Below are 25,654 nucleotides of genomic sequence, written 5' to 3' on the forward strand. Positions count from 1 at the left end.
CTGGCTTCAGGTGCTTTAATTGGCTTCAGGTGCTTTAATTAATTTATAGCAAACTTTCTTCCTTCTACAGGGAATAAGGCTCCCTTCTAACATCTACTGCTGCCCTCTGGCCGTGCTGTATCACAGTGTATAGAGTTTACCTAGCACACAGTAGTGCTTATAATGTCAGAAAGCACATCTGAATCGCTCAACTTTTCACTCTAATTAGCCTGTTATTATCATAGACCTTCCCTGGACTTTATGCTCTTCTCTTTCATTTACAACATTGTCTTTACATATTCATTAAAAGATCAGCTTTCTACAAAGAGTGACTGAAGTGGCCAGTCACACTTACCAAAAACGAACATAAAGTCCAAATGTCTACACTAATTTTAATACAAATCAGTTCCTGTGGTTGTAATCAAATTAAATTAAGGATCAAACTTACCAGTGGATGAATTAAGCGGAAGGCACTGTATAGGAATTATTTTTATAAGAGGATTTGACAAACCAAGTAAAGAAAGTATACTCATAGTTCAGCATCACAGAAACCAATAGGAAGAAATAGTAGTTTTAAATTGTGTAATAGACCAGTGGTTCTCAAAGCAGGTCCACTGCTTGTTCAGGGAAAGCCCCTGGTGCGCCCGCAGGTTTGCTTACCTGCTGAGCCAGCAGGTTCGGCCGATCGCGGCTCCCGTTGGCCGCAATTTGCCTCTCTAGGCCAATGGGGGCTATGGGAAGGGCGGGCAGCACGTCCCTTAGCCCTCGCAGCTTCCCGCAGCCCCCATTGGCCTGGAGCGGCAAACTGCAGCCAGTGGGAGCCACGATCGGCCGAAGCTGCGGACACGGCAGGTTAGCAAACCAGTCCGGAGCGCCATGGGCTTTCCCTGAACAAGCGGTGGACCGGCTCTGAGAACCACTATAATAGACAACCACATTATTTATAATTTCTTCTGGCCTAATCCTGGTTTAGATTTTTTTTTTAAATCTAAATGATTCTTCAGATCCATTTACATCACTGTTAAAATTCCTGACACTTCAATGAAGCTAGGGCTTAGCCTTAAATTAATTGTGCAAACTGGTTAGTTCTTTATTATTATAGTAATTATTGTGATTGTAATTTTATATCAAACTGACAAAATGCTTTGTAGCTGTTACATATAGTTCATTCTTTGACATATGCAACCAGTAGTTTACCCAATTCCTTTTTATATCCACATATTAGTCAATTGCAAAATTATAAACCCTTCTGTATTTTCCTCATTGGATTAAATACTAAATACCAAGATAACACAGTTCTTATGTTCTTCAAAAATATGTACACTTTTGTATGACTGGGAAAACTCACTTATTACAGAGAATATATAATAAAAGATAACATATGTTCCCAGGACATGAAGTTTATCTCTTGTGGGATAACTTGCTATATAGCCATTAGTCTGAGCAAAATACTGTTTTGATAATAAAAGAAAACTGAAAGCATTATCCAGTGTTTTTCTCATTCAACTAAAAAGTCACTGATTTATTTCTCTTATTAAGAGTATCATATAACAATCTGAAATGTTTTAGATAATTTACAGTCATGAGAACAATCCTCATGAATCCACTTCATACAATAGATGGTAAATCATCCAGTTAGTGCTAATATTTTTGTAAAGTTAAATCCTGTTTTATAAGGTAACAAATTTTCTGAATTCTTTCTTGCTGAAAAAAAAAAGTCACAGTCTACAGACACGATGTAGAACTCAAATTAAATGTCTACAGAATTATATCTACAACTACTGGCCTCACTTTGGAGTTAAAATTCCAAGCACTATTCCACTCTGATATAGTGATCAGTTCTCATTATATTTAGGTGGCAAAAGTGATTTCTCAGGGTAAGAGTCCCCTAGTCATTTTACACTGCAAATCAATAGTGAAATCTACAGTGTGGATCAGAGAGGAATTTTGCTCATACTGTTTAGCACAAAGGTCATGCTAAAGGTAAAACCAAACATTGCCATGGAGAAAAATGATTCTTCTTTACAAAGGGCAGAATTCTCCACTCAGTTAAGCAACATAGATCTTGTCTCTAATACTATTCTCTCCCTACAAATTGGCAGTATCCATTGACAACAATGGAAATCACCATAACAACCTGGGAGAATGGAATATCAGACTTGATATCCACCATGTGGGTTTTAGGGGAGAAATTTGCCATATGGAAACAATGTGAAAGTAGAAATGAATTTGGACACAGCATGAGTAGCAGTGGGGCTGTTCCAAAGCCCACTGAAGTCAATAGGAGTCTTTCCATTGTCCCAGCATACACTGGATTCGGCGCACGAAATTCACCAACATACAAATACAACATGTGGACATTTCAGAACTTTCTATTCTTGGTCCCTCTTTTAAGTCAATCATTTTGGTTGATGTCTCTCTGGGAAATAAAGTTGAATTGTTTCAGCTGCTTAGGTCTATAGCAGTTGTATGAACTGGGTTTGTATCCCCAGCAGCTCATCCAAACCACAAAAAAGTCACTTTGGAAGGGCATGAGTAGTGTGGCCTGGAGGCAAAGGCATGGCTATGAATCCTAGCCAAGGGGAGTACTGAAATCTAATACTACAGGTATTTTGTGCACAGAAACCAATGGAAGTTTTGCATGCTGCAAAACTACAGCACTGAGCTCTTATTGCACTGTGATTCGGGTAGACAGCCCTTCAGTGACATTCGTTTACTCTTATAAGGCAAGTAAGAGATTTTAAATGTCTTCTCTTTGTACATTAGTTTCATCCATTCCACTGTGAACATGGTATTATTCTCATACAATAGTTATATACCCCACGCTAGGACAATGAAGCCAAGAGAGTGTTAATGTCTTTGCAGGCAATTCCTTGGTTCCAAACTCTAGTACAGGGGTCGGCAACATTCGGCACGCGGCCCATCAGAGTAATCCGCTGGCGGGCCACGAGACATTTTGTTTATGTTGACTGTCCGCAGGCACGGCCCCCCGCAGCTCCCAGTGGCTGCGGTTTGCCATTCCCAGCCAATGGGAGCTGCGGGAAGCGGCGCAGGCTGCAGTGACGTGCTGGCCACCATTTCCCACAGCTCCCAGTGGCCAGGAACAGCGAACCGTGGACACTGGGAGATGCGGGCGGGGCGGGGCGTGCCTGCGGACAGTCAAGGTAAACAAAATGTCTCGTGGCCTGCCAGCGGATTACCCTGATGGGCCGTGTGCTGAAGGTTACCGACCCCTGCCTGAGTACATATAGCATTCATTATGATCGTACTTCAGGACCTCAGCTTGCAGGGTCCTGTACCTTTCAAAAAGAAACAAACAGTAAATCATTTGGATCAAAAATGTTTGCTGTTTCCATCTCTCAGCACTTCCAGTGACTAATCCCTAGAGAGACAGATACTGGGGCCATCTCTGGACTGAAGGGATTTGTGCACAGTCTCCTACACAGAGCAGCAAGAGCATCTTTTGCTGAGAAGATTGTGCACAACCACAAGATTATGATGTAATTTAAACTCTGACCAGAACTGTGTTTAGACAGCACAAACAGTTCAAACAAGAGTAACTCTCCATGGGGATCCTTTCAGGATAACTTTCTAGCCTGTAGGAAAGATGGTGCAGTAGTTAGGGCATTAGCCTGGGAGTCAGAAAACCTAGGTTTAATTCCCTACTCTGCCAAATTTCTTGTGTGACCGTGGGCAAGCCACTTAGTCTCTCTGTGCCTCAGCTCCCCATCTGTATAATGGGAATAATAGCACTTCCCTACATCACAGGGGTGTTGTGAGGTGCTCGTTACTATGGTAATGGGGGAACATGGAAAGATGTAACAGTGATGTGTGAGAGGTTAATGTTAAAGTGAATATTTAAAATGGGACTTGGGAGTTAATCTGCAGTTGCCCATATAAGAACATTCGTAATGCTCTTTCCTGGACATAACCTAAGAACAGGAGCTGTGTGGAAGGGGAAATATACTGGGATCTAGCAGAGAGAAGTTACATAGCCATTCTGCCACTTTTTCAAACTCAGGGCTCCAGGAGCTGTTGCACCCATATACACAAGGGAAATTGGCTGGTGGATCAGTTTGATCAAGGTCTGATTCATCATTGCGGTACTCCCATTTTACTCTAATATAACCCCTCTGAAATCAAAAGACAGACATCAGCAGAAACTGGAGCAATGCAATGGTAAATCTGTTCCAGAGAGTTCAGGCTGAAATTTCATCCTTAGTTTACTTTGCCATGCATAGGTACTGTATCTAGTATGACACACAGAGAGAAAATCACATCTTGTGCAAAACTTGGATTCACTGGTTTGGATTAAGACCATTTCAACCTCTGCTTTGAATTTCCTGGCAGTGAAGGTTTGAGAGGGACATCAAACTTGTTTTCACTTTCAGCCAGACTGAATGTGAGTCCAGCTTTCTGGAGGTGACAAGCCTTAATTACAGCCCAGAGCCACACGGCAGTACTTAGCACATCCACATTTATTAGCTTTTGTGTTACTGATGCAGCAACAGGGCAGAGCTCTGAAGATATTATGCCTGGCATCATTTAATTACAGAAAACATTCCCAGTCTCTAATCCAACACACACTTAACCCAGAGAGCATCTTGTGACCTGAAAGGGATCATCTGGAAAGGAATCAAAATTCTGTTCACCAAAAACATTTATATTAGCTGTGAAAGCCAAACCCTGCAAAAGAACTAATTGGAGAGCTTCCCTGCAGTCTCTCTGCCAGTGTGCAAAACACTCAGACACAGCCTCACCCATCCCAATGCTCTGCTGCATCATTAGGGGTGGTTTAGTGTTCAAAATGTAGGACTGGTTATTTGTAAGGCCTCAAAAATCTGGAAACTTTAGAGCGCAGCAGTCGAATAAAGGATCGTGGGAACATCTCTCTAGACTCTTGTGCTGTGTACCTGAAGTAGTTCTGCGGATGTGCCAAGACATCAAACAATGCCTTTATCAGCTTCTTATCCTGAAAAGGGTAAAGCAGATATTTTTACTGTCAATGAACAGACTAGTTACATTCAGAGTCACCAACACTTAATCCCCAATGATTCCATAGCAGATTGTTTTAATAGAGGCAATGGCCCTGAATTTTTTTCTTTCCAGTCACTAATGTGATCTCTCAGATCTACAAAGCTGGAGTGAAATCCTGGTGAAATCTTGCCACTGACTTCAGTGGAGCCAGGATTTCACCCCGGGCCTTTATTCAATACTAGCAGATCCAAGCATGTACAGAAAGCAGAATATTGAGTTGAGTTCTGACAGGAGAAATGTGCTTTTTGGGTGAAACCTACTCCACTTGCCTGAGTACTGGGCTCTGTAAAAGGTGGAGTGTGATGTGTGTCAGAAAAGTGAAATCAGTCTCTCCAATCCAGGGCTAATAACTGCAGTGCCCTCACTCCCTCCTTCAAGGCTCCTATTCTGTGAGCTGAAATAGCAGCCATTGTCTCTCCGTGCCAGTTGTGCAGGGCATTGGATCCAAGTAGATGTAAGCCTATGTCCCTCTCCCCAAGCTTGCTCCCACTGCAGCCTTCCAAGATGGCCTATGTGAAGCCAGCCTGGAGATCCTTTTCCTGGCGCTTAAAAGATGCATAGGCACCCTTGTGCAGCTGCTCTGCCCATACCTAGGCAGGGTGCTTCATTGATGCTGAGGCCTGGGAAGCCGTGTGCACCGATTTAGCACTTCCCTGAAGTGGCTTGGACCTATAGGGCGAGCATAGGGGTCTTGGAAGGCATTAAAGTTGCTCATGCAGACAGTCCAAGAGAGGGTCTCAGTGGGGTGAATCCCATGTGGGGAAGTAGCTTCAATAGCACAAGAAAGTATAATTTACAATTCTGTATTAATCTCTCCATTAATTCTCATACCAAAGCTTTAAGAGAGAAAATGTACCTTAAGTATTTCTTGATGATTTTCAGATGCATAGAGTCTACCATCCCGAACTATGTCTTCTATTAGCTCCTGGTAATCCTCTGTTGGGGACACATGATATAATCATTTGCCTGTTAGACACAGCTGCATAATCAATGAGGGACACATTCTTCCCTTAACACACAAGTGAGCTGCTGGCCACTGGATGCAACAGGAAGGGTGGTGGGCGTGTAGGTTCACATGTAACACCAAACATCTGGCTCTCAATTTAGCAATCTTTGGTTTTTCAAATGACCTATAAATACACTGTACTGTTTATTATGAGGACACAAGCTGAGCTATTCATCCTCAATCTGTCAACGGCAAGAGAAAGCAGCAGCAGCAGCCTGGGACAGCTCTGTGTATTGTAACCATGTGGCATGCTTCAAACTTATTATGTTGCTAAAGAACTCCACACAAAATCCATCTTTAAATATTCTGAATCTTTTGCTGGATTCTTCATATTATAATCAAAAAATTTCTTAAAGGGCAGTTACAGTTGAGCCAGGGCAAAACCCTCCCAGGCAACAAAAGCCTTAAAAGGAAGGAAACTCCAAGCTAAGGGTGAGGTCTTCCCCCAACCAATGAATTGCTCACTGTCAGTGAGACACTGCAGCCCACCAGTGGGTACAGGGAAATGTTACACCTAGCTCACACTGTCTGACAAAGCCTTAAGTCCAACCTCACCAACAGTGACACAAGTGCAGAGGAGACATGGTGGGGGGGTGAAGCTCTGTCCCCACTGAAGTCAATGTGTGTTTTTGCCATTGACTTCAATGGAGCCGGGATTTCTCCCCTGGGGTCCAGGTTAAGGGCTGAGCTTTGGGAAGTTTCGAGGGTAAGCATGAGGTTGGAGTTAAGGGTGAAGGAGATGACTGCGTGCAGTCAGGGTCGGATTTCCAACTGGGCACAGCAGGCATGTGCCTAGGGGCGCTGGCATTCTAGGGGCACCTAAAAGTTACAAGTGGGTTAAAAGTTTCAGTTTTTAGGGAAAACATGAAGGTCAGCTGTAGGCGGGGGTGGGGAAGGAGGGCTGAAGATGCTGTGCCTAGAGGCATGGAAAGTGTAAATCCGGCCCGGTGAGCCGGACAGCGTGTCCCTGGCACAGCCTGACCAGCTTCCTGAGGCTCATCGGATGTGCATCCCTGCCGCCAAAGGAAAGAGGCTGCACACAGGAGAGGTTGTTGGGAGGAAGTGGGTGCCCCCCCCTCCTCTCCCAGCCACAGGAACGGAGACGAGGGACAGCAGGCCGCCCCGGGGACGGGGCTGAGTCCTGGTGCATCTTCCACTGCAGGGTAGGAGAGAAGGGCACAGGGAGCATCTCTCCTCCTCGGAAATGCCGGCGGGGAGGCGTTGCTACCTGCAGCCCTCCACTGCCTCAGCACATCAGCCTCCATCAAAGCCTGTGAGCTTCAGGAGAGACTGCACCAAAGGGGAATCTCTTCGCTCCGCTCCGGCTCCCTCCTTCCCCTCTGGTGAGGGGTCCCAGGCCGAGTGGCTCCCTGCACGCCCCGTGAATCACCGTCGGCTGCCTTTCTACAGCACGGCAGCCGGAGCTCGGCCGGGTTCCCTGCAGCTAATTCCCGTCCATCCCCAATCTGTGCGGCTCAAGCCCCGCTTTGGAGTGACCGGGGCCCCGGCACGAACGTGCAGCACCACGGGCGCGGGGCGAAACTTTCCCCGGGGCAGGCTCGCTCCTCGTCCCGCCTTTTCCGCCCCAGCCCCGCCCACACTCCACCCCCGCCTCTGCTGAGGTCCCCCCTCCGCTCACTTCCCCCCCCCCGGGCCGCTTGCCCAGCTGCTGCGCGCCTCCTCAGGACCCCGGACAGACCCCCCCCCCTCCCCGCCAGCCAGGAGCCCCCCGCACACCTGCCATGCAGCTCTCGCCGCTCCCCTCCTCATGCTGCTGCTGCTGCTGCTTCTCCCCGCTCCCCCCCCCCCCGCGAGACCTTTTCACCTTAAAACACTAACAACATTCCCCTAGGGGAACGGAACAGCTACAGATCAGATGCCAGAGGGATTCCCCTCTGCGTGGCAGGGCGTTTGGTGCAAGCTGTGGAGAGAGAGACGAAAAGCCCGGCTACCTGCGCCCAACTGAAGCCTAATCTCTCCTTTTGAAAAGTTTCAGAGCAGCAGCCATGTTCCTCTGTATTCGCAAAAAGAAAAGGAGGGCTTGGGGCACCTTAGAGACTAACACATTTATTAGAGCATAAGCTTTCGTGAGCTACAGCTCACTCCATCGGATGCATTTGGTGGATGCATTTTTCCACCCAATACATCCAATGAAGTGAGCTGTAGCTCACGAAAGCTTATGCTCTAATAAATTTGTTAGTCTCTAAGGTGCCACAAGTCCTCCATTTCTTTTTTCATCAGCATAGTTATACCTGCCTCTGGAAATTTCCACTAAGGGCATCCGACGAAGTGGGTATTCACCCACGAAAGCTTATGCTCTAATATGTCTGTTAGTCCAAAAGGTGCCATGGGACTCTTTGCTGCTTTTACAGATCCAGACTGACACAGCTACCCCTCTGATACTTGTCACTGTGTAAAGTTACTCAGGGCTAGTCTACACTGGCAGAGCCAGCGCTCTAAAAAAAAAAAAAAACCCCTCCACGAGAGGCATAGCTACCGGTGCTGGGAGCTGTTATTGGAAACAGGCTTAAGTCCCCTGGTCCATTTTCAAGCTATCTAAATCTATAACTATGGTATTGCTAGTACACCTATTGCTATAGTAACTGCTACTTACCTATAAAGGGCCTGATACAGCTTCCATTGTCTTCAGTGAGAGCTGATCAAAACCCATTGAAATTAATGCCATTGAGTGCAGCAAGACCAAATTTGGCCATGTCAGGGATGAAGATTTCAGTGCTTAAGTCTTTATGCACAGAAGTGTCACGCCAACACATAATTAATTATTTGTACTGTGGTAGCACCTACAGGCCAGGACCTTTTTGTGCTAGGTACTTGACAGACATATAACAAAGAGACAGTCTGTGCCCCAAAGAGCTTACAACCAAAGTAAAAAATCAGACAACAAGTAGATACAGACCCGGGGGAAGGGGAGAGGATCGGGGCGGGGGGGGGGGGAAATGAGCCCAAGGACAATAAGAAACAATACTGGTCAACAGAATAGGCAGTGGTCAGAGCATGCCAGCTGCCTAACTACTGTTGAGTTTTTGTAGGCAGCAGGCACAGGGTAGTTTTAAGGAGGGATTTAAAGGACACTGAGCTAGCTTTGTGGATATTTGCAGGGAGCGGTTTCCATGCATAAGAGGAGAAAGTATGAAGGTTCTTGTTGGAAAATTTTACAAGCTGACAATCAGACTGTCATAATCTGCAGTACTGGGTGGGCGTTGATGTAATTGCACATACACAAGTCCTCTGTTCATCCAACCATTCAGCTAAGTCAATTTAATTCCAGATAAGCACAGAATCATATTTTTTGTCACTGGAAATACATTAATATTAATATTACAATGTATAAATATGCAAAAACTTTCTATGTTTAGATGCAAGAAAAGTGCACTAAAAATCAATAAAAGCAAACTCTAACAGAAGTAAAGTCAGTCAAACTCAATGCAAAAAAAGGGGGGGGGCTCTAAAACTCCTCCCAAAATGTTAATTTGCAGTTTATAAAACAACAGGGCAAAGCAAGCCTAGGGCTTTGTATACACTGACATTTTTGCAGCGTCATCAGTGCTAGCATAGCATGAATGGAAGCACTAGCATACACCAGCCAGAAGAGTTTTAGCCACCTAGTCAATTCTAGACTCTCTCTGAGCAGAGTTTGACAATACAGTGGTAAAAATGCCAACAGCCAGTCTATGCTAACATTCTCATGGCCCTCATGTTAGACCAGCAATAAACATAGACTAAGTATCAATACCCCAAACTGGAAGGGTTCCATTTTTTGAGAGTTCTATCAGTTTTATAATGTGCTCCACCTACCCTCCAGGGATTGAAAGGTTCATGCTCCCACTGTGATATTCTACATTACTTATCTGTTAACAGCCACTTACCATCATATGTTACATAAGGCACCTGGAATCCTTTGGCATTATTCCCTTCATTTGACTTGAAGTGGATCCACAGTTTTTTAGACCTAGATGTGAAAGCTATAGGGCGTTCGTAGGTTTGGCAGGTTTCATATGTGGTCACAGAATTGGAGGAAGCTTCCAAAGAAAATGTACAATACACAGCTGTCAGACAACTCTTAATAGGCAGCAGGTTTAAAACAAATAAATGGAAGAATTTCTTCACACAATGCACAGTCAACCTGTGGAACTCTTTGCCAGAGGATGTTGTGAAGGCCAAGACTATAACAGGGTTCAAAAAAGAACTAGATAAATTCATGGAAGATAGGTCCATCAATGGCTATTAGCCAGGATGGGCAGGAATGGTGTCGCTAGCCTCTGTTTGCTAGAAGTTGGGAATGAGCGACAGGGGATGGATCACTTGATGATTACCTGTTCTGTTCATTCCCTCTGGGGCACTTGGCACTGGCCACTGTCAGAAGACAGAATACTGGGCTAGATGGACCTTTGGTCTGACCCAGTAGGACTGTTCTTATGTTCTTAACTCTTCAGTTACTTAGTGATTAAAAAACACATTAACCTATTGTGACAAAAATGCTTTTATGGCAGGAGGATAACCGGAATACAACAAGTTAAATAAGTGCAGTTTTACCCTTCATTTTGCAAGCATTAATGTGCCAAGGTTTTGCTGTTACTCTGAACTGTTTTGGGCAATAGCCAGAGCCAAATTCTGCTCTCAGCTACAGGAGGCCAACTTCCACCCCAAGAGGCTAATTGAAAGGACAATTGCAGTTATTAGTTGAAATACTTCAGGGTTCTTTGCACAGAAAATTCATTTGGCCTCTGGGATGTGCAATCTCCCAGACCACGTTATCTGGCAGTGCAGCAGGCTGACTGAATCAGGAGACAGCCCAGACCAGTGCCTAAGGGTATGTCTACACAGCAAAAAGCTGTGCATGGACTAGCCTACCTGAGCTAGTTTGAATCCAGCTAGCGCAGGTAACAAGCAATGGAGACAGCACAGCATAGGTAGTACAAGCGCAGCACAGACCCTGGGTAGGTGTTTTGGTCACTTCCTCTCTCAGAAGCCTGCACTGTGCTGTGTTCACTGCTTGTTACCTGTGCTAGCTGGATTCAGCCAAGCTCAGGTAAGCCAGCTTCTGCTGCGTAGACATATCCTGAGTGCAGGCACCTGTGAACCAAAGCTGCAGGAATTGAGGACTTGTTTGTGGACAGAGTGCTCGTGTCTGATCTCCACAATCCCTTAACAGAATCATATCAGTGCTCGGTTCAAGCTTCTTTATCCCACTGGCACTGTGCAGCATGAGAGGTGTTACTACAGCCCTACAAAAAGAAAAGGAGTACTTGTGGCACCTTAGAGACTAACAAATTTATTAGAGCATAAGCTTTCGTGAGCTACAGCTCACTTCATCGGATGCAGTGAGCTGTAGCTCATGAAAGCTTATGCTCTAATAAATTTGTTAGTCTCTAAGGTGCCACAAGTACTCCTTTTCTTTTTGTGAATACAGACTAACACGGCTGCTACTATGAAATACAGCCCTACAGTAGTCCGATGAATGGTTTGTGGAGGGGGGCATCCAAGCAGTGACTGGTCAGTGCAGGCTCTGTTTTTTCTTTGCCAGGTGACCTGCAGTTGGTAAGAGGGCCTCTGCCACCTTGATCCCTGTGAAGCAAATGGGAGTCTTGCTCATACCCTGACCATGTAACTTGGCCCCATAATTATTTTCATAAAACATTTTTTTTCAGCTTTTTAAAAACATATTGCTTGTGAAATGTGCCAGCACCAGAAACTGAAATGGTGTCTCCACAGCACATGTAGAATCATAGACTCAGAAATGTAGGGGTGGAAGGGACCTTGAGAGGTCATCAAGTCCAGCCCCCTGCCCAGAGGCAGGACCAGGTATCCCTGACAGGTGTTTGTCCAATCTGTTCTTAAAAACTCCAATGATGGGAATTACACAACCTCCCTTGGAAGCCTATTCAAGAGCATAACTACCCTTGTAGTGAAAAAGCTTTTCCTAATATCTAATCTAAATCTCCCTTGCTGCTGATGAAGCCCATTACTACTTGTCCCACCTTTAGTGGACATGGAAAACAACTGATCACCGCCTTCTTTATAACAACCTTTAACATATTTGAAAACTGTTATCAGGTTCCCCGGGTCTTTTTTAACTCAAGACTATACAGGCCCAGCTTTTTTTAAACCTTTCCTCACAGGTCAGGTTTTCTAAACCTTTTATCATTTTTGTTGCTCTCCTTTGGACTCTCTCCAGTTTATTCACATCTTTCTGAAAGTGCAGTGCTCAGAACTGGACAGCAATTCATCTGAAGCCTCACCAGTGCAGAGGTGAGCGGGACAATTATCTCCTGTGTCTTACATACAATAATCCTGTTAACACACTCAGAATATTAGTCCTTTCCTCATCTGTATCACAGTGTTGACTCATGTTCAGTTTCTGATCCACTACAACCCCCAGATGCTTTTCAGCAGTACCTCCACCCCACCAGTTATTCCTCATTTTGTAATTGTGCATTTAATTTTTCCTTCCTAAGTGTAGTATTTTGCGCTTGTCTTTATTGAATTCCATCTTGTTGATTGGTCCAAGTGGAATGGGTCTCAATCCGGATGGTATTAGCATTCGATCCGGTCCAACCTGAGCAGGGCTCACCTAGAGGTAAAAGCACCCATAACTCTTTACCATTCATCAACCCTTACAAATGCTATATGAACGTTTCTCACAAAGATCAATGGCACGTTTCAGCTTTAGGCCCTCGATTCATCTGGACCCAATTCCACATGATGATGGAAAGGATTTTCAAATTCATTGTCAAATGAAACCTATTTCTCTACTCTTTATAACTAGGCTTTAGGTGACTGGTTTTTAGTTTATGCACCAGGTGTGGAATAAGCAGGAGAATTCTGTTCTTCACCCTGAGGTCCATTGGAAAGCCAGACATTATATGGTTTGGAAGATATTTCAGACTTACAACTTTTTCGCATCACCAAGTAGTCTCCACATTCATCTTCTATTGGCAGAAATATTTCTGGAACCACAATCAGAATGCGGCGCTTAGGAGGTGGATTTATAGTCCACGTACATTCAATGTTCACAGGGTAATTCCCAGGATAGTTTGGGGATTCAACATATCCAGTGAAATCTCCAAGTTCACCTCCACAGTGTCTATCTGAAAAAGGAACATGTCACCCAGGGCCGGGGAATGAGGAGAGGGATATCTAGAGCCTTCTCTACAGTCATTGTCAGCAAGAGCAACAGACATATGAACCCATTCCTGTTTGCATATGAAACAGGCGAATCCCTCTGTCAGCTGCACATCAAACTGGTCCCTGCTTTTGCCTTGTTTCTTTAAATAGTGAGATCCAGGCTGAAAAATAAAATTAGGTGCAGAACTAACTATTAGCACAGAGGCATATGGTGACTGTGAGGTTACAGCTGCTTGCAAAGGGGATGTAAAACATGACAGTATCAGAGTTCTCCACTCACTCCCATCCAGGGTAACATGTTTATACTCAGCTTTACACAGGGATAAGTAACTACACAGGGTGTAAGGTATTGGAAATTCAAATATATGGTGCACAATGTCTGCAACAGCTCAGGACAGAGTGAATTCTGCCCCATCCATTCAGAGGGTGCAGTGTGCATGCCTCCTATACCAGACCTGCTCCATTGGCTGTTGTTGCGGAGATGCAAGGCCATGACCTTGAGTCCCCTCCCTACTTCTTTTGAAGAAACAAATGCAGAAAAACTGGGATTGTGACTAGCCCCCATGCAGGATGTTTTGAACACTCTTCTTGTGCACCTGGGCTTGTCTGGGCACTAGCTGCCTTATAATATTGTTAAGGCTGTGGCATGCCCTACGACTGCAGCCCTTCGTTTATGAAGAGATGCAGCTACCAGAAGCAGATCTATATAGTAAGGATTTCATCAGAGGATTTTCTCTTCCCCTCATTCTCCTTGCTTTATGCCCTCATCTTCCTACATTGCAGCCACCACTATTCAGAAACCAACAGGGACTCACTTTGGGCCTGTTCTGTAATAAGCTGAAAAGGTTACTGTTAAGAAGCCCAGAAAACAGAGTAAGTTGCCTGAGCCGCATTCCTCCCCCCTGCTAGCCCAGGGAGAGAGAAAAGGAGACTAAGAACCCAACCAAATCTCTTGCATTACATGGCAAAGCCAAGATCTACCAGCAGTACCCAAGTGCGGCCCAACACTCCCAGGGTTGATCTTTCTCATGTGCGGACTGGCAAAATTAATGATTGTTAGCACAATAATACTACAAGCCTCATTCACAGAGCTAGATGCCTCAATAAGTCATCTGGGGACGTAACTCACATGTGGTGTAAACAGGTGCAACTCCTGTGACTTCCCTGTGGTTATGCCCACTTGCATCAAAGCTGAATTCGATCCCTAAAACTCTCATTTTGGATGCTAATGACTCTGGCCTTTTTCATTTCTAACTGGCTGAGAAATCCATTTGTGATACTTACTTTTACACTGGGTTATGTTTGTTGATCCATCAAAATCAGTAGTGGTGTTTCCAGGGCATGAAATACAATAATTTTGACCAAACTCAGGTTGGTAGGTCCCAACTGTGCAGCGAATACACCGGTGAGTTGTAGTATTATAAAAATGACCAGGTGAACATTGAACTGTAGGGGTTTGTAAACATGTAGTACAGTTACCAAAGTGTGATTATGACACTAGAAAGTAACTTTATATATATTTTTATAGGACTTATTATAAGCTACGTAAATAACTAATGTATACTTAAATAACTTATATATACACTTGTGTGGAGCTACAGCAATAAAATGAAGGCATACTAGACTCCTTACTGCATTTCCAATATCATAGCTCTTTTTGTGAGACCACAAATATAGCTCACAGTGCCACATGCTAGTTCTTGTCTAGAAGTGAGAAACAGCAGAGAGAAAGAGAAAGAAGGTGCATCTGTCAGTCTGTGAGGGGCGGGGGTGGGGACGTAAATAACAGGTAGTGAGAAAAAGAACATTTCATTGAATGGTCCAACCATGGCAAATCAACTATATATTCATATATCAATGGAACAATTCTGCCACACTTATTTATACTGAGAAATACAGTACTACCTGAACAGACTTACTGAAATTCATTGTCTAGCATTGTCTAATCACTATGATTAAGGGGAGGAGGATTTGGCCCTTCATGATTTGTACACTTGTTTTTGCAGGTCTTATGCAATGACTAATGCGTATATTACGTTAAACTCCCATAACAACACTGTCTTATTATGGGATACAATAATCTATATTAAAACCATGCATTATAATCCCTGCCTCTTGGTTACATATGTCTCCTGAACTTGTAAGGATGTGGGGCAAAATCCTGCACAGGACTTACATCCCATACATCTCCATTAGAACCAATTTTGATTACTGTTTGCAAAAAAAAAATACAATGCTGCTTACATTAAACCTATAATTTTTAATGCAAATGTTAACAAGAAACTCCTTTGTGGTTAAAATACCGTCACCACAGGATTCTCATCCTAGGTCACAGCTGTTGGGGCTCAAGTGACAATTATGTAGGACCTCCCTTATCTCAAGTTTTCTGGGGGGCTTCTGACCCAAGTGATGCCCATTAATTATGCTCCAGAGCATCCCGGCTAATTCCATTTTCAGCCTGGTCATAAAGGACTCCCTTCCTGCAGGAGCTAGTCAATGGTCCTGACTGTTGTGGATCCATTTCTCAGAACCTACTGCTCTTTAGTCAGACCCTGGATTCCTTTAGCTGCTTCTGTGGTTTCCAGTCAGCACATAATTAACATTCTAACCAGTTTGGGTACTTTGGCCTCTGTGATCCCGAAGGATTGGTGTTGTTATGATTGTGTGGCTCCCTTGTGCATCCATCCATTCTGGTACTAAGGGGACCATCTTGCTGCCAGCCATCACTCAGAGATAGTCAGCTCTCCTTTGTCCTTGAGATTAATACCTGATTTTTCCTATGTTCTTTTCTATCTCTTCACAGATCGTCATGACAAATCATTGACCAGGTTCAAGATATCTGCCAGACCATCTGGTAGTCCCAAAATGCCAAAAAACTTGAGATGTAAGAGAGCTCCCACATGACTTGAGCCAGGGGCATGACACTCAAGTGTGAAAATGCTGGGAGATGATAGCTTTAAAGAGGGGACGTATTTTGCCCTTTTAAACTTTAGCATTCATAGCAACAGGGACAGTGTTGGTCTCTCAAAGCACTGCAGTTCATTGCATCTCTTCTTGATTTTACCTTTCGTCTCGCAGTCCTGAAACATTGATGCACTGCTGTATTTTGTTGTCAGGCCTCCTCCACATAGAAAGCAGGATGTCCGGCCAGCTTCAGGTTGGTATGTTCCAAAGGGACAAGGCAGACAAGGCTCGAAGCCATCAGAGGAATATTCACCCTGTGAGCACTGACCTAGAGGACATAAATATACATTAGCATAAACCTGAACTTTATGGAAGCTATATCATGGCTGAAAGTGTATTACGCACCTGCTCCTCAGCTGGTGCAAATCATTTGAAGATCTAGTCATAAGTATGGAGTATGAAAGTCTGAAACCAATTTTATGCAACAAAACATGGGTTGAAATTAGATCTCAATGAGTACGTGGCTGGAATCATTTACAGGCTTTAATACAATGATGTTTGGAATAAAATTGGTTCTATTTTTGCTACATGTTGCTTCAAAATTGTAGGACAACATTCTAGCCCTTTTTCCTTTTGTCCCCAAAATGGACACAAATGAAAGCATGAAAAATGCAGTGTTATTTTGCACCCATTTTCTTTCAGCCCCGATTGCCTGCACTACACACAACTCTCTGGGCATGTGACACAAGTAATCAAGCAAGGGAGGCTGCCGGTACAACTCACAGGAGGTACTCCAAAACAAAGTCCCATTCTGACCCACTGCTATGCGTGGGAGAGGCCTGCTGAGCTGGAACTCCACAGATTTTAGGGAACCGGAATTAGGGCCCAGTAGTTGCAATTAAAGTACAGCACTGTTCCCCTGCTGCCTGTGGCTTTTCTCATTTAAATGAAAGCAAGAGCCAGCACCTGCCCCATAGAAGTTGCCTATTGTAACATCAAAATGAACACTGACTGGTTCACAAACATTGGTGAACTCTTCAGTGAACCTGGTGTGAGGAGTTTCACATTTCATTATAAAAGAGTCTCAATGGGGCTAGCCCACTAATAGCATTTTTAAGTCATATAGCTGCAGATTATGTAGACTCTCCTGCCATTTTGTTAATGAGCTCAGAGCCTATAAAACAGGCAGCTGTACTAACCTAGCACTGAAACTGTAAGTAGCAGAAACCCAGATTTTGTAGAATTCACAATTTATTTTTATTCTATACAATGATTATTAATACCAGTAATTAAACAAACACTTTATTACTGTATAACCCTGAAACCCCACACCAGATCAGGGGTTGTGCTAAACTCCGTACAAACACATACTGCACCACAATCCGTGACTCAAAATACTCTTGCCCTCAGACTCTGAGTCTTTGATATTGTCTCCACTCTGAATTGCTTTGCTCTGCTATGGTATGAAGGTAGGATTTATCTCACGGAACTGATTCTCTATAGACCCTGTGGATCCTTTATGGAAATCTCTAAAATAAAATCTGTCTTCAAAACTTGTAGCAAGCAACAGATTTCAATGACAGTGGTAAGTAATTACACTACTCTGGATGACACAGAATAGTGCTGCAGTTGTTCAGCCATGCTGAGAAATTTTGCCCTTTTAAAGAGCTGTTGCAATAATAAACTGTTGTTAGTTTTAGTTTATAGCTCCAATAAATCATTCCGTGAATGGCTGTTTTGTTAAGGAGTTAAATTGGCCTTGGCTTCATTTCAAAATATTTGACTAAAAAACAAAAAGGACATTAACTACTGGTCATGATCAATGATGAAGAATTTTGTTTATGGCTAACAAATTCAGTTTAATAATGAGCTTCTCCTTCGTGTATTATAGGCAGCAGATAAAGTGATGTTATCTGGCTCATTATACCGAAACTGAATGAAGAAAAATATCATCCTAATTCTTGACTCTAATTTCTCCAACACAAAACAGTTTTATCCAACCTTCTGCACTTTGTGGATACTCATTCATTTGCTCATGGCTCTTTTCTAGTCCTTCTTTATTTTATAGGTATTTCTATGGCACACACATCTCTGTAGTGTCTGTGAGCCCCACAAAGATTAATGAACTAAGCCTCAGAACATCCCTAAGAGGTTAAAAACCCCCCACAAACTACTTTCATTTTAGTGATAAGAAAAATGAAGTACAGAAGAGGTTAAGGATAGTAAGGTTCATTTTGAAAAGCAGCTAGCAAACTTAGGCACCCAGAATCAATGACCACTTTTGAAAGTCAGACGAAGTCACTTGCCAAGATCACACAGGAAGTCTGTGGCAGAGACATCTGAAACAGAACCCAATCTCCTGTATCTCAGTTCTCTGACCTAACTGTGAGAACATCTTTCCTCCTAAATGCTTCTCCTTTACTGGGTTTTTTTGCTGAAGTTATTTTACTGGTTTAGATTTTATTTTTTAAATCAGGTGCAACTTTTTTTTCCTAGACTTAGATCTCTAGCTTCACATTGTACACCCCCTGAACAAAGTAACGGCCCAACACAGTCTTTAGATATGCATAAGGAGCTCAGTGGAAGCCTTATGCACCCATCCAAGGGCAGAAGCTATGTGAACACACAGTATATCTGAATGAAATCTACTCCACTGGATCTCTTTTTCTCAGCAGCTTTGCCATTTGCACATTACTTGTCTTGACAAATCACTTTCATCTGTAGTTATGTGCTGTAAAACCCACTGTGGAGGAAACTGATTTGAATTCAATATTTTGGAATCACATACAAAAAGCAGTGAAATTCTGAGGGTCAGCTGCCACTCCATTTTTAACTTTCCCCATTGTTCTCAGGTACTGCTGGGGTCTTTGGGTGCTGGGTGATCTTATATAGCACACATGGTACTTTCAAGGTGAGTGAAGTAAGGAGTGACAGCATCATTTCTGTGCCTTTGCTAGCTCTGTAGGGTGTAAGAGCCTTACCTCCACATTCAGATATATCTCGAGCTCCAGCTAATTTTTGGTTTCCCAGGTTCTGAGGACTTGGGCAAGGTTCACAAGTTATTTGTCCTTTCTCATCTTGGTATGTTCCATTAGGGCATAAAACACAGAGTTCTTGTTCCCCATCATAGTATGTTCCGACACTGCAGCTAGCTAACGACAGGAAAAAAACATCTGGTCACCAAAATTCAATTTATGTTCTTCAAAGCCAGCAAGTTAAATTGGCAGGTACCAGGTTGCTGAATGACTTGCAGACTGACGCCTTGTACCTCTAAGGCAAACCCAATAGAATAGAACCATGAAAATGCAACGGGCGGGAATGTTCTAGAATTTTGCATAGAGTGAAATGTTCCCTACGAAGAGAAAATCAATGGTTCTAGTATAGTGCATACCAACAGAGATCACATCAGGCTGTATAGACTATTCTGATTTTCAGAATAGATATGGGACATTGAAACATAGGAATTGCCCTACTGGGTCAGACTCATGGTCCATCTAGTCCAATATGCCATGTCTGACAGTGCCCGCTGGGGTGCACAGGGTGAGTTCAACAGGAAGTACCTCTGCACAGCCGACGGCCACACCCATGGGGGGTGGTTTGCACGCAGTTGGCCCTGGCAATTCACTCAATTCTCATTGGTGGCTGCACGGAGCTGTGTGTGCACCACTGTGACACAACCTGAGACCTTACCTCAGCTGGCATACTAAAGCTAGTGAGAGTAGCTATCTGCAACCACCATTAGCGAAAGGGCACATCTGGCCCTCAAAGTGCACTAAGTGTCCTATTACAAAGCTGGCAAAAAAACTCCCAAAGGATACCATTGTCAGAAATGGTGCTGGATCAGGAAGAATGTCATGAGCCAATTTAAAACCAGGGGAGAGGCTTCAAAGGGCTGACAATGGAGGAAATACAAATTTAAATATTTTATTTCTGTTTGTTGAACTGAATCAAAGTTTAATTTCAACTCAGTTCTATGTTAATCTGTGCCCCCCCCATGCTGCTGTGCCTTATGGGAGGTGTAATTCAAGTGCCTCATGAGGTCGCTATTGTCCTCTATGGGCTAGGCTCACCAGACTACATCTCCCATGATGCAGCATCACCACATAACTTCCATAAGGCACCATGTTGACTCGACCAGAGGGGAGACTGTGGTGAGTCAGAAGAGATGTAGTCCAGGCAGGGAGCCTGCCCCACAGAAAAAATGGGGGCCCAAGGCACTCAAACTAGAACCACAGAAGCATGCGAGACTCAGATTAATGTCAAACTGACCCAAAATGAAATGTTTTGATTCAGTTCAACAAATCAAATTCTTTCATTTCAGGTCGACCCAACCCAAAACAAAATATTTAGTTTTGAATATCCCAACTGCAAATCAAAAAATGTCAGCATTTTTCCCAGGGAAAAAACTTCAATTTTGCTAAAACTACATTTTCCATCAATAAACATTTTGAGAGAAAATTCATGACCAGCTCTAACAAACATGCTTTTTAAATTGTATATGTCATAAAGAGAAGGGGAACATTGTAAACATCAACTCCTTCCCCCTAAAATAACAACAGGCCAGGCAGTAGCTCACCAAGAGCCAAAATTTACTTTGGTCACATCCTTGCAGTCTCACTGCAGGTGTGTAACCAAGAGCAAAGTTTAGCCTCCCACTATCTAGGCTGTGAAGTAATTTCCTGAGCACTCATTGCTGTTGGGGGCATTAATTTCAAAATGGCATCCCCAAATCAGCCTTGCACCTATGTGCATAACCCTTGCCCACTCCATAATTTTACCATTCTGGGGGTTGTTTTGCTAAGTATGATGGAGAGAAAACATTAAATGTTCAGCCCTTTTTGGAGGGGAGATAAAGATTTCACAAAACAAGCCACAAACCTCATCATTCAACTCTCCAACATCCCTTAAGATTTTCATCAATTAAATGGCATGGGGGTGAAACCCTTCCAGCCACAGACGGGCCACATAGGCCTGAAACTCAGCAGTATCATTGTAGATCTGCTGTGCACAGGGTCAGGAAGTACAGGGTTGTACTAGGGGATTCCACAATCCCTGCCCACCAGGGAGCCGAGTGCCACATGAAGGGAAGTTGTAGACACATCTAGGGGTGCTGGGGCATTGCCACTGCAACTGCAAGCTGCCTAAATCTGCTTATAAACCTCATTTTGGGGGGGCTCACAACCTGTAGTCTGTGGTAGTGACTGTTTACCTGGTTATGTTTTTATATTGGCACCCATCAATGTAATAACAGACAAGCCCAACTACATAGCCACCCATATCTTGCCTCTGATAACTGCTAAACCGGGCCCTTTGCAAAGTCCATTTACTCAGGGGATAAGGATTCCTCACGTTTTCATATCTGATGTTACTAGAAACAGCTGGTTACCTAACAAACCCCTTTGTGTTAACAAAGTGCTTGATGCTGAGGCTTGAATAGAGACTGGGAATGGATGAGTCATTACATAAAGTAAAACTATTTCCCCATGGTATTTCTCCCCCCCACCCCACCCCCCACTGTTCCTCTGATATTCTTGTTAACTGCTGGAATTAGCCTACCTGCTTGTCACCATGAAAGGTTTTCCTCCTTCCCCCCCTGCTGTTGGTGATGGCTTATCTTAAGTGATCACTCTCCTTACAGTGTGTATGATAAACCCATTGTTTCATGTTCTCTGTGTGTGTGTGTGTATATAAATCTCTCCTCTGTTTTTTCCACCAAATGCATCCGATGAAGTGAGCTGTAGCTCACGAAAGCTTATGCTCTAATAAATTTGTTAGTCTCTAAGGTGCCACAAGTACTCCTTTTCTTTTTGCGAATACAGACTAACACGGCTGCTACTCTGAAACCTACTCTAGGAACTGAAAGTGCTCAGCACCTCTTGGAGTTAGTTTCAATAATGGTAAAAATGTACCCAAAAAGTGCAGCTTGGGAAAATCAAGTATTAAAAAACCTTTTCACAATGTCTGTAGAAAAATTCATCTCTGTATTTCTATCCACTGTCTCCTCTGAGACATGCCATACGATGCAAGACTGAAACAGCTCCTGCTTGTCTATGATAGTGATGATCAGAAAATTACATTTTCATGCATCTTTAGCTATTCATTAATCTGACAGCTGCTAATTATTAAATCTAAATATTAGAATTAAAGAAGCACCAACAGGTTCCAAAGATTTATGCCTACTTGCTTAGAAGGCAAGAGTTCCCCAGCCCTCTCGAGTACACATAGGGGTATTTATTCCAGATAACTCTATGTGGATAAATGGTGCAATGTATCAGACTATTTAATCTCACAAATATTCACGATGGATCATTAAGAGGACATAGCCCATATTCATCCCCATCTCCTGTTTACAGATGATCTAAATGTGGGTCACTTATCTGCTATCCAACAAACTGAGTATTTAGCTAAACAAAAAGATTTGTTATCCAAGGGACACAGATCTTTCTTAGGCTCAATTATACATTCCTTTCTCATGGCAAGTTGTACCTGACTACAGAAATCACCCAGAGAAATCAGTGGCCCTATGTGCGTAGTAAGAACGACACAACTAATCCTCTAAGCAGGAAACCTAAGAAATGTTAAACTCAAATTCTTTTGTGCCAATGTTTGTTTAAATAAAGCTAAAAATTTGATTCTCATCTCACAAAACCACAAAATGGAAGTGTCCCATGTCATATGGGAAATACACGGTTTAAAACAAGGTCTAAAGATTTGCAAACAAGGCAAAATCAAGAATTCCACTGGCTTTCTTTGCTTCCTCTCCTCCCCCAGCAACCTGCTTGTTTTTCTTCAAATGAACAAAAGAAGCAATTGCCTCCAGTAGACTTCATTTTTGTAGTTGCTGTCTTTGTTTGTCTTCAATGCCCATTAAAATCCCATTCTTGAATCTCAGGCAGCTGTTTTTAAAAAAATATATGTGAAAGCTTTTCTGATGAAATAAAAGGGGGAGAGCCCCCACAGGGAGCCAGGATTACTAGCTACAAAGACATTTAAAGACTCTTCCACTCTTTTCAACACTTGACTCTTTGAGCATTTGACCTATTGACAAATACTATGGTATTTCAGCGGTTAAAAGTGAACTTCATAAAAGAGGTCATAATCTAGCATCTAACCGTTTTCCTAAGATTCATGCCTTGACTTTATAAGGAAAATAACAAATAACTGATGTAAATTGATTCCTAAGCAGCGTCCTCGAAGTTATTGTTTTTAACAGTTCACAGACTTTGGTCCCATGGAGAGATGATGTGTCTTAGGAATTTATGTCTATTATCGTGAAAGCAAGCAGGTTAGCAGTATGAACTGCACTTTCCTCTTTCCTTTGAGAATTTGTTGCCTGTCAGCTCTCTAAAAGTGAAAAAAAAATGTAATGTGTTGGATTTTTAACTGTGTGAAAATACATTTACTAATTGCAACAAATGAAAAGGCAGACAGGCCTTTGTGTTTCTCTTTAAACATATTTTTCATACTTTGTCTTTTAGAATCCCAGTGTCATAGAACATGCAAACAATGGGAATCCACTGTGTTTTCAATGGTGATTTCTTATTGCTTTCGATTCGCTCTCAAAACTAAGGGCATGTCTACACTTACTGTGGATCGACGCTGCAGTGATCAATCCAACAGGGGTCAATTTAGCAGGTCTTAGGTGGACCGCCGATCGCTCTCCCATCGACTCCGGTACTCCACCGGAACAAGAAGCATAAGGTAAGTTGACGGGAGAGTTTTTCCTGTTGACCCAGAGCAGTGTAGACACGCAATAAGTTGACTTAAGCTAAGTCGACTCCAGCTATGTTATTCACGTAGCTGGAGTTGCATAACTTAGTTCGACTTAACCCCGTAGTGTAGACAAACCTGCATGGTGTTGAGCAACCAACGTTATGAACTTCCATAGAAGATGAGGTGCTCAGCACCTCCCCAAATCAGACCCTAATATACCAGAGCTATTCACACCTACTGACCACTAAAAAGACTGTTGTTAATTTTGACACACACATACCCCCAGATGGAATGCTCTTTCATTGTGTTACTACACTGCAGCAGAGCGTGCTGACACTCTTGATGCATTATGGGAAATTCAAGGATCAGTGGCAGGCTGCTGCATCACCTTTGCCTTGCTCTCATCACTTGGGCTGTTCAGGGTGCCCTACCTACCACACATCCAACACAGAATGTACACTGGGTGCAAGGGAGGCAGCTCTACTGGAATGATGTAGCCAAAATACATCAGCAGCACAGTTGTCAAAGCAATGGAAAAAGTTTCAAGAGCTGGCTTCTCCTCTCTCATTGGGAAATGTCCCAGCAGGAGAGGAGGCCCTTGATGGATGTTGTCAGCCACTGCTCCCCCTCTTCTCAGACACAAATATTCCAAGTAAATTAGGCACTGATAAGAAACTGTCAATGTTTAGACATTTGATCTTGGTCAGAGTAAGGCTTTAGTGAAAAGCCTTGGTGAAAGTCCAGTCTGCACTACAGAACCAATGTTTGTAACCACATTAGTGGAGAGTCTTGCTGTAACCAGGCACCCTGACGTACATTCGACATGCAGATAAAGCCATCAAAAAACCTTCCAGGATGATGAATCGCCATCTCCTCAAGGATCATTTGGCATTTCCAGTTTCCCTGAATGACCCCATCTTGAAGTTACAGCTTTCAAACCCGCATCCCTTTCAGCACAACAACGTAAGCCTGTGTGGGGGAGGATCACCTCTAGGAGCAAGAAAGCAGTTCAGTCTCCATGCCTGTTCAAGTCCTAAGATTGCTAATAAAGGGGAAATTATGGGAATTTTTTTTTGTGGTAAATTTTAGGAGCTACATTTTCAGAGCTGCAAACTGGGAACCATTTGCAGTGCAAGGCAACAGTTTTACTGAATCTACTAACTCAATGCTACATATTCTTATGTGCCAGTAGACTGAATTCTTTCTAACAACTGTCTAGATATCTCTTTAACAGAGCACACTTTAACAATATCTACAAATGGAACCATCAGACTAAGACCACGAAATTCAACTGCACAGAGACCTCCATCTGGCACACACATAGTCCCAGATGGAGGTGGCAAGAAAAATAAGAGTGGAAAAGAGATAAAATAGCAACTGTGTGAAGAAGGGATTGAGTCATTTATGGAAAAAGAGAACAATCATTGATCATTTAGGTTCCTCTCTGACATAACAGGCAAAGACTAAGGGCAGACTGACTGCAGATGGGCAGAGGATCAGCACTATGGAGGACAGAACTAATGAAGTAAACTCATCCACTGCTGAACTTATGAAAGATTCAGAAAACTATGTTTTAAAGAGACAAAATAGATGAATTTGAAAATAGATCATAATGCAGTACCCTGAAAAGATTCCCAGGGCAGAGGCACAGAAAGAGTGGAGCCCAAAGATCTTTGGGTATTTTGTTTGCAATGTAACTGGAGAAAATGGAGCACCAATTCAGTTCCCAGTGCCACTGAACAGCTTATCTGAGTCCCTCCTCTTGATGTTTGTGCTCACAGGGCCATCCTCTGTTTTAGTTAATGTGGCAGAGGCTAGCCATGGCCAGAACAATCTTTCTTACCATTCTGCAGAAGCCTCCTTTTTTAA

At 43.2% G+C, this 25,654-nt stretch overlaps 1 protein-coding gene across 6 annotated transcripts in view; it reads right to left on the reverse strand.

Annotated features, from left to right (window-relative positions):
* Positions 1-4,439: 4,439 nt before the first annotated feature.
* Positions 4,440-25,654, reverse strand: part of SCUBE2 (signal peptide, CUB domain and EGF like domain containing 2) — a 65,312-nt gene continuing 44,097 nt past the window's right edge. For all 6 annotated transcript variants that reach the window (XM_043516773.1, XM_038404482.2, XM_043516770.1 and 3 more), the window contains 7 exons: positions 19,054-19,224; positions 16,233-16,400; positions 14,453-14,614; positions 12,934-13,131; positions 9,910-10,062; positions 5,873-5,952; positions 4,440-4,951 (listed from right to left, as the gene is read on the reverse strand). In XM_043516773.1, coding sequence (XP_043372708.1) covers positions 4,799-4,951; positions 5,873-5,952; positions 9,910-10,062; positions 12,934-13,131; positions 14,453-14,614; positions 16,233-16,400; positions 19,054-19,224 — 1,085 coding nt within the window. In that variant the 3' untranslated portion in view covers positions 4,440-4,798. The remainder of the gene's footprint in view (positions 4,952-5,872; positions 5,953-9,909; positions 10,063-12,933; positions 13,132-14,452; positions 14,615-16,232; positions 16,401-19,053; positions 19,225-25,654) is intronic.

The sequence above is a fragment of the Dermochelys coriacea genome, chromosome 6 (genome assembly GCF_009764565.3).
Source record: "Dermochelys coriacea isolate rDerCor1 chromosome 6, rDerCor1.pri.v4, whole genome shotgun sequence".
NCBI classification, from domain to species: Eukaryota; Metazoa; Chordata; order Testudines; family Dermochelyidae; genus Dermochelys; species Dermochelys coriacea.